Source organism: Dermacentor albipictus, chromosome 8 (genome assembly GCF_038994185.2).
Source record: "Dermacentor albipictus isolate Rhodes 1998 colony chromosome 8, USDA_Dalb.pri_finalv2, whole genome shotgun sequence".
In the NCBI taxonomy this organism is placed as follows: domain Eukaryota; kingdom Metazoa; phylum Arthropoda; class Arachnida; order Ixodida; family Ixodidae; genus Dermacentor; species Dermacentor albipictus.
In genome coordinates, this window is record NC_091828.1 from 82530352 (window position 1) to 82540119 (window position 9768).

The following is a 9768-nucleotide window of genomic DNA, read 5'->3' on the forward strand; positions in this document are numbered from 1 at the left end:
GATCACCGCCGAAGGCAAGGTCAAAACAAATCTCCGCTACAGAATGCGATATACAGGGTGACCCAGCTGTCATGCACCAAGATTTTAAAATGTACACATGCCACGTAGATGGACCGAACCAAGGTATCGTTGTTTGCCGTCGCTTGGAGATAGTCAGATTATTTTTGCATCTCGTACAATTACATGATGTCTTAATGAATCAACTTCTGAAATATTATAATTAGATGGAAAGTGTCAGTGAGAAAACTGTACAGCCACATGCAAATCTCCCGATACAGCTTCCTGCTGCTCAATACGTGCTACGTAAAAGTGTTTTTCCGAGCGTGAAAGAAGCCCGCGAGTACACGCAGAGTGCCACCAGCGGCCAGTCGCGCGGCAATTTTAGTTTAGTTTTCGTAGTCTTTAGTCTGCGCCCGCCATATAGAATGTGAAAGTTTTTACTGTCGTAGCTCGGAGAAGGTGCGAATAACACACGTTGCAAGGTGCAATTTAATTAGCTTCAAGGATAATGATCATTATTAATCTTGTGCGGATTTTCTTTATCTAACGCTCTTCGCCGTTACTCACCTCTCAGGAACGTTATACGTACGTGAAATGCGCCCACGGAGCTGTTCACGGCGAAGCACGAGGGCGCCGCATTCCCAAATATTTTTGTTCTCAAGTGCTCCTCGTCAATTGGCTGCTCGTCTTCGCTAATATGTGCAGCATCAGGACGGGCTGTAATTTGCTCTTATGAATAATTCTATATCGCAAGAGCTTTTTGTGATAATTGGGCCTGGGTTCGCAGTGTTAAAGAGAATACACGCGATTGAAGACCAAGCTTACACCCTATACAGTGTACTAGTTTTAAGGGTGTACCTAAAGAGATACTAATACTAACGTACACTCTTCGAGATATACCGTTATATATATATATATATATATACACACCTCGTCCTCGTATGCCTTGTTTAACGCTGTAGAAGGCGCCTGCATGGTACCTTTTTTTTTTGACTGCGCGGTTTGTTATACGTACGGCATATTATGGCCAAAGAAATCTGCTGCAGACGGGTCACAGCACCTGGTTCTTTCATGCCTAGAACGCAGACGACGTGCATATATTGTTCCTGCTAAGGGGACACCACATATGGAACATTATAGGAAGTAAATGCCGTTTAGAATGGTAGCGATTGTCGTTGTGACAAAGTACAGCCGAAAGGGTGTAAAATCAAGAGTGCACGCCGAAAATGAGGAAATATCGGCCATCTATCATCGATCGATGGCTCAGTGTTAACGCGCGGTGGCTGCAGGATAACGTCCTAATGCAACGCCGCACACATCTGCGCGCCCATTCTGCATTCCACTATAGCAGCTTCAGAATTCACTTTGAAGTGAATGTTGACGTTGCGGTTGGAGTACTTGCGTACCAAAAGGTAAAGATGACGAAGTTCTTCTCTATATATCATCTACAAAACGTTACTCCTTCCCAACTCTGATGTGCAGGTCAACGACCAGAACCGAACGATCGGCTGGTACGCACTGGTCTGCGCCTGCCACCGCATCAGCTTCATGTGGACGCCCGCCCTGCTGTTCGTGGCGAGGCTGGCACTGGGCGTGTCCATCCTCTGCCTCGCCGTCCTCCTGGTCACCAGGCTGCTCGAACTGCACGTGCGGCGCCACAAGATGGCCGCCTGCCTCGCGGCGAGCGCCATCTTGTCGCAGTTAACCCTCCTGCTCGAGCCTCACATCGAGCCTTTCAGCCGGGGCTGCGCGGCCCTCGCCGTGGCCTGGCACTACTGGAACCTCGCCTGCGTCGCCTGGACCGTGGCGCTGTCCGGCGACGCGTACCGAGCCCTGCACGCGCTGCGTAGCATGCGTCCGGACGGGCGCTCCATACGCCAGCTAGGCCTACTCTGCTGGTTCAGTCCGGCGGCCATAGTCGCCGCGGCGTTGGCCATCGACAGACTGCAACCGGACTGGCCGCTGAGACCGCTGTACGGCGAGCCACTGTGCCTGCTCAACGATTCCCTGGGCGCCGCGGTGTTTCTGGGCGTGCCCATCGCCGCCATGCTGCTGACGGCGGCCATTCTGCTAAGCCTCGTCGCGCCGAGGCTCTGCGGGGGGCCGCCGCCGCAGACGAAGCCGGCCAAGGTCGAGTTCCGCGCCGACCGCGTCCGCTTCTTCCGGCTCGCGGCGATCGTGCTGCTCGCGGTGGTCACGTGGTCGTCGCCGCCGCTTGCCGTGGCGCTGCGGATGCACGAGCTGTGGTACGCGTTCTTCGGCTGCCTCGCCGCCCAGGGCGTGGTGGCGCTCGTGGCGTTCGCCCCGCTCGGCCGCCTGGCGGCCCGGCTGCGCGGCACGCGCTCGGCGGGCGTGCTGGTCGCGAGCACGTCGGTGGGCCACCTGTCCGACCCGCAGCAGGTACCGCCGCTGGCCGCCACTACGGTGCCGGCCGACGCCGGGACGGGGCCGTACCGCAAGCGTCAGCCGTCGCAGGGGGCGGCGGTGGCAGTGGCGGCGCAGCAACACAGTTCGCCCACCAGGCGCTCGTCGTGCAAGCCTAACCTCGAGCGCCGATTCAGCAACAAGAGGCCGTTGGTCATTGAGGACGAGTTGGAGAACAACGGCAAGGCTTGACTTTGGGAGGCGTGAATGCGCGGTGGACGCTTATTCTCGGCCGTGTCGATCGTGCCGGCGCAAAAACGCGCCCAGTGTGCCACACAACAGGCGTGCAATATACAAATCTCGCGGAAGAGCTCGCAGGGGGCACCGGTAGTCGGCCTGACAGGCGGGCCCCGAGACATCGTCGATATCGACGTGTCTGTTATATCGGTGCAGCCTTTCCGGAAAAAGAAAATTCTTGCGCGTTAAGTCCGCGCAGCAAGCGTTGGAGTGCTTCAGGAGCTCGCTGGAAAGCGTGCAAATTCCTCTGACGTGTTTTTCAAAGCTCCGACGACACGCACTTTCACTTCATAATACACTTGAAAAGTGGTTCTACCTAGTCATGCGTACTTGCTACATAGCTAGGTACAGCGCCTCTAATTCAGCCTTTCCACGTAGTGGGTACAACGCGCGCCCCCTACGTTCTCTATGATCAAGAGAGAAAGTTTAATGGTGTCAGGAGAGGTGGCCTGGCGACAGGCTTGGCATGATAATCCATGTGTATTGGTGAGAAATCAAAGAAAGGAAGTGATGAAAAAAAAAGCCAGTGGCACATTCTGGCCATATTCTGCACGTACGTGTATAACTTGCAAGAAACTGCGTCGTACCGGAGTGCCGGCCAGAGGACAGTCTCGCACGTGCGATTTCTCTTGGTCGCTAAAGTGGATTAGTATAGTAAACGCTGGTCAGCCGCCTCATATGTACATTTTGTCCAAAGCACTCGAGGTAGGACCGTGTCAGTAAGAGATAAGAAATGTTACAAGCCACGCCCTCTGTGCAATGTTCCTTACACCAAAAGACACGTAAAACGATTTCGCAAACGGAGAGAGACGCAGCGATCGAGTACGGATGCATAGATTCCGATCGCGAAGGACTAATAAAAGCAGCGAGTGACCGCCATGCTACGCGATGAAAATGGCAAATGCAAAGACCCACGCCTCAAACGGGACCCGGCGACTTGGTAGGGACGTTTCGGCGCAAGCCAATTTTGCCGTGTTCACATTCTTCGAGCTTCGACGTCGAACTAAACAGCCACCTTCGCCATTAACAAGTTTGCTCCCCTGCTGCACAGCTATACGCGGACATTCTTCGCCTTCGATCGCCAAGTGTGCGCCTTCGTCATGCATAAATGCCTGGTGTGTGATATGGACCAATGCAAAGTGTGTTACGTGTGCGCTATTGTGACAGCCAAGAGCATATCTGCGGTTTTTTTTATATAGTTTCGTTTTCAACTCCCATTCTCTTATACTCATTTTTGTCACTACGAGGTGAATTCTCGCTGAATATCCCGAAGGTTGTGAACTCATTCGAGGCGTCGGCAAGCCCTTCGGAAATCGTTGATGGTGTTATGGTATGGCGGTGCCCGATTCACAGGCCGGCAAATGTGCCGGCAAGTCGCAAAGCCCGGAGTGACGTAGTAACGCGAATAGCCGCAATACGCATGGTATGTAGGCGCGTGGAGTAGGCTTCGAGAGCCACTGAACAGTTTGCTATGATGCAAGTTCACTCTTCTATAACTCTTCGCTTTCGTTCGGCTGTGGAATTACTCACTGAACACCCTTAGCGCTTGTTCGTCCGGAAATTTGCTCGCGACACACCTTCCATAATGTGCTAAAACCCCTTCCATACAAGCTTTCGCCGACCATGGTAAAAGGGGCGGTGGCGTGTAGATGAAGGGGCTTTTACCCTTCGCACCTGCCCGCCTGAAAAATCACTCTTCTGTGACTCCCCTAACGTTGTTGTCCAGAGAATCACCTTTGCCCTCTAGCCACCATACCTCCGCGTAACTCCTCTTGCGATTCTTTCGCTGGACATTTTATTTTTTTTCCTACGGCGTTTGCTCGGCAGGATGATTCGACTCGGTAGCAGGAAAAATCGCAATTCACCAAACGACGAAAGTGGATATACGTACTTATACCACCGCAAACTTCGCGATCTGCCTCTCATTGCCGGTTTCGATCCTTTATATCTGAAACAAACCTGCCACTTTGATGTTAGAATTCATTTCTTGTTGATCTACGATTGTCAGTTCTCGGGTAATAGTAGCGGTCGAAATCTGTGACGTCACAGGGAGTCACTTAGATAGATAAATAAACTTTATTAAAAGAATAATCAGAAGAATCGCTAATATTCGGGGCCCCTGAGCTGAGAAGATGGCTCTTGTCATCTTCTCAGCTCTCTGTATTAGCTTGAGCTGGTCGTCGAGGGCCGAGCTGGACAGCAGTGCCTCCCATTGCTCCCTCGTGGTGTTCGTGTCTGGGTGTTCTATGTTGTGTAGTGAGCACTCCCACGTAATCTGATACAGGTTTGGTGCGGCCCCGCAGCACGGGCATTCGTCCCTGTAGGCTGTGGATTGTATGCGATGTAATATGTGTGGGTTCGTGTACGCGCCTGTCTGGAGCCTATACGCCAGGCAGCGGCATCCTCTGTCTTTAGATTTCGATAGGGTGGTGGATATATTGTCGAGATCGCGATGAAGGCGTCGCCCAGCAGTTCTCTCCCGTTTCACGTTTAAGCAACAAGGAGCCCTCTATTCGACAAACACGAGTGAGTGCTACAGCTTACGACAGTGATTTAGCAGTCTTGGCTGCTGAATCTGTTATCTCGATCTGGATCCACGTGGTTTTATTTATAGCGTCCCGTTAACAGAGATAACATCGCTGTCCAAGAGACCCAGACAGGAATGCGCAATACCGACTGCCTCGCCGTCGCGGTGCCTCGGCAGATAACCTGGTGGGAAACATTTTTGAGAGCACGTATACGTCACCGCGCCGTTCCACCCCAGCGCGCAAAACTTGGACCACTCCCCCACGAAAGTTTGAAAAGCTTTGGTGGCCGCTTCTGGTGCACTTTAACGTGCTGGACCCAGGAGGCTTGAGTCTACCAGGAGGCCCGGACTTGGGCTTCAGTTACTTCGCCACTAATAAATGTTATCTCTCTCTCTCTCTCTCTCTACCATATGCCATCATGGCGGAATGCGTACGTCTGCCTTGTCCAAAACCCGTCTGCTAGCTGTCAGTGCAAAGCGTCGCATCGCAAACCAGACGACGGCGAGGAAAGAGCCCATATTCTCTTGCCACAAACCTGCCGGGAATCTATCTATACGAGCCGTCACGAAAAAAAGCGCGGCGCACACGCATCGGCCTAGGGGAGGAGGACTGCGAGGTTTCTGGGGGAAAGGGAAAGACGGCTAGTAAACCTGCGAGTGCCCCGAAGTCAAGCATGCGTGCAACGCACACGCGCGACACGTTTTCTAAAACCGAAAAGAGGCGCGCGCTCTAAAGAGCGGTTCAGAAATACACACCCGTTCGTTGTTTTCTTTTCCTCCCCCAGCGTCGACGAGTAGGCACCATCAGTCAGAAAATGTGTGCTGGCGGCGGCACACCGCCGCCCCCACCAAAAATAAAGCGAGGGTTTCGGCGAAGCTCGCGAGCGCGTTCATGCGCAACCCCACGGCACCCCGACGCCAGAGAAAAAAGTTATACTCACCCCGAGAGGTGCACGCACGTCTGTCGCGACGCCGAGTCAGCGCGAAGACGCAGTCAGTCCCCGTGGCGGACCGTGGTGGTGACGTCAGGCGCGCGAACACAAGACAAGCTCGTGGTGAAGCGTCCTTGCGTTCCGAAGTGGCTTCGGAGTTGTCGAAACGGTGTCTTCGACGATGGCCTGGGGGTGCTATTCTGGACACTCCCAATTCTGCCACGTTGGCGTTTTGAGCCAATCGGAGGGCCCCGTCACCCAATCGGAGCCGACACGGAGGGAGTGAAAGAACAGGAGGGAGCGTCGCGTGACAACCCTGAAGCCCTGTGCTCCGTTCCATACGTTGCAGTCATCGCTGTGGAAGCTACGCAAGAAGTTAGGTCAAGTTAACACACTGCGCGTTCCATCCATGCCACGGTGGTAATCCTTGCTTCGCTGCACGCCAACAGCTCGCTCCCGCGAGCATGTAAGTGTGGCTCCTCGCGACGGCTTGCAAATAAAAACCCAGAAAGTTCAGCAAAAATGATCTAAAACAATGCATTAGCAGCCACACACCACAGTGTGTTTGTTTCTAAGGAATAAACCTTGTTTAATTCAATACTGAGCCTACATAAACAAATGTTGCGCACAATTGTGCTAAAAAGACATCGAACTATATTCAAGTGCGAACGAAGCCACCGGAAGAACCCTCCCTGGGCCGTCCAGCAGGTCTCGGCGGCTCTTGAAAGACAAAGGCCGAGCGAAACCGACGGAACGTTGCCCCACAGGGCGACCAACCGCGGGAGTAACACGCGCTGGAGTTGAGTAGAGACCACCCGCTGAGAAGACGTCAGGGCCCACGTCACGGGGCCATTTAGTCATGGTGTCGTTCTGCAGGCGACTACATGAAGTTCTCTCTCTCTCTCTGGCCTCCACAGCTTCGACTCTTAAGTACAGAATGGAGCATGGAGGAAGGAAAACGATAGGAAGGAGCCTACCGCAAGGCGATTGAAGCCAACCTCGTTGCCCAACACGTAATCGCGAAATGCGAAAACACCCGTGTACTTAGATTTAGGTGCACGTTAAAGAACCTCAGGTAGCCGAAATTTCCAGAGTCGTCCACTACGACATGCCTCATAATCAGAAAATGGTTTTGGCACGTAAAACACCATAATTTAATTCAATTTAAACACGTGATTGCACGTGTTTGCGATTGGTTTTACAGTTCCCTCTCTGCAGGCAGAACCACGGCAGGGCAGCTTAACCAGCGCGCACGAAACAAAAACTACTAACATAGCTACTGGGAAGCAAATGTCTCAGAAAATCTCGATTCTTCCTCCGTGGTCTCGAAGGAGAAGGTCACATGCTGGGCCACCACAGTGGCTTCGTGACGCAGTGCTCACTCCTATACTTTTCCTTCCTCCATGGAACATAGTATAGTCATAAAAGATAGAGGAAAGGCTCATGGAAAATAGACAGGCGGTAATTTCTGGCCGATAAACACGCGGAGGGTATAATGGGAGGAGAGAGAGTAGAGAGGGTGACGAAGGGGGTCACTAAAACCTACCACGAGTCCAACAATGCCTTGAAAGGTCCACCAACCAAGAGGGCTTATTTCCCAAGCGTCAGCGCGCAGATGGGCCTTCGAAGGAGAGGGGGCGGATTCAGAGGAGGCTGACTTGCCAAAGTTAGCCGCCTGACGTCATTCTTCCACGGCTGGAAAGGTGCTGAATTCGTCAATATGACGGAATTTGACAGGGCCCAGAATAACAGCCCCTTGGTTAGAGTAACGAGGTCGTTGAAGTTTCCAGAGGCGCACACTGCGCACGAGGTCCTTGTGGCATTTTCAAGCTGTCTTGCAGGGTTCACAAGACGTTTTTAGTTATGGCGGGCGCATGGGAAATTGGCAATGTTCGCCGGCATGCACGACAGATTCATGGCGACTTGGCTTGCTGTTTCTTTAGTTATACCTCTGTAAGGTTGGGCAACTTACCAGTTGCAAGCCCGTTTGTCTGCTAACATTCTTCAGCACGGTTGTGTAGTTTGCAATCTGTGTACTCCGTCCACGCACAATATGCAATGCTCTCGCGACTTTCGGCGCCACCAAACTTCACTCATTATCTCGTTTCGTTCACCTCTAATCTTCTGCTTACATCTCTGTCAGCTGTTTCTTTTTCGTCACCTGCTTACAAGTGTTGCAGCATTAAACTTTCGCCGGATGCCTGGCTAATAAACGATTATAAACAGTGGTGCACTTGTGAATATAGCTGTAATAATGAACAGCTTGGGACATGTTGCTTGAGTCAATGTTGCAGACATGTTGTAGACATGTTACAGAGATATTGCTTGAGTCAATGTTTAGACAGGGGAATTTGTCTCAATCAGGCCTTGACGAAGGAAAGTCACTTTGCCAATATGTCGGCTCCAGTGACACCACCTGTTCGACTATTGTTATCACTTCCAAGCCTGTCTTCCTCTGAACCTGTAATAGTGTGCACTGTAAAAACACTCGTCAAATATGCCCACTGAGGAAACTTCCGTCTGATGGTACTTTACACTTTGCCCAGAAACTGCTTTATGTGATATGTGCATTTTCTTTGCTATAATGGAAACGCCACCAGAACTGCTACATCCTCTGCACCCTTGCACCCTTCAAGTAATGCCTCTGTAGAGTATTACCCGACAGTAAATGTAACACCTACAAATCTTTGTTTTTTGCAAAACACACACTTGACAAGAATATTCTTTATTAAAGGTTTTCTCTTTTAACCGAATATACAAGTCACCTTGAAAACTATCCATTCCCTGATGAGCAGCTGCTGTAACAAGGACCAGACACCGAGTTCTTTTAGCCCATGGACTACACACTTCATTTGGGATGAGCCAAAATTTTGCGAGAAGAGCAGGGGATATAGAATTCGTTTTTTTTACAAATGCATTTGTAGCACCAGCAGCCACGACTAACAGTGCGATAGTGCACGGTTAACTAATTGACCAACACTTGCTAATTTTCAGTTCAGTCCTTAGGGCACGAGCTTTAATTGCAGGATTGAAGTTGCTCACTGCTCAAGGCTTGTGAACTTGGCAAGAATTATAATACTAGCGCCAGTTTTAATACCTAATTCCTCCCCAACCTTGCAAGAAAATAAGATTGGATTTACTGAAAAAAAAAAGCTCTCTTGGAACACGCGTCAAAACAAAGTAAAATGAGAAGAGCTTGAGAAATACCTCAAAGGTGGCGCTGGTGTCTTCATTCCTACCATATTCGTCGACAACCTAATGATGCAACGAAAAAATTCATTTGTTCATTATGTACAAACTTGGAGAATTTGTTTATATGTACCAGCCAATCACATTCACTCATTACAGTGACATAATGGCAGAGGCGAATTTCTTTCAATACCAGCTTCCTTTTGGAACTATGTTTCAGAATGCGGAGTCAGAGAAAGGTGGGCCTGCCTTGCGCATTGACTCGCTTAAATTCCATAATTCCAACTAGTGCTCTAAATTAAGGAGCTAATTTGAAATTAAATTCAGAAGGGTGTAGGACTGGCCTTGTTGGTAGGACATGGCTTTCATTTTAATATAGCAAGGACAACAAAAATAGAGGGGACAGAGGAGTGTTATGTAGAAAACAAATTTTTTGAAAGAGACTATTCCTAGATTATT

At 50.8% G+C, this 9768-nt stretch overlaps 1 protein-coding gene across 3 annotated transcripts in view; it reads left to right on the top strand.

Annotated features, from left to right (window-relative positions):
- LOC135898635 (uncharacterized) overlaps nt 1-8345 on the top strand; it is a 38138-nt gene extending 29793 nt beyond the window's left edge. For all 3 annotated transcript variants that reach the window (XM_070523650.1, XM_070523649.1, XM_065427691.2), the window contains one exon: nt 1483-8345. In XM_070523650.1, coding sequence (XP_070379751.1) covers nt 1483-2616 — 1134 coding nt within the window. In that variant the 3' untranslated portion in view covers nt 2617-8345. The remainder of the gene's footprint in view (nt 1-1482) is intronic.
- The last annotated feature ends 1423 nt before the right edge of the window (nt 8346-9768 follow it).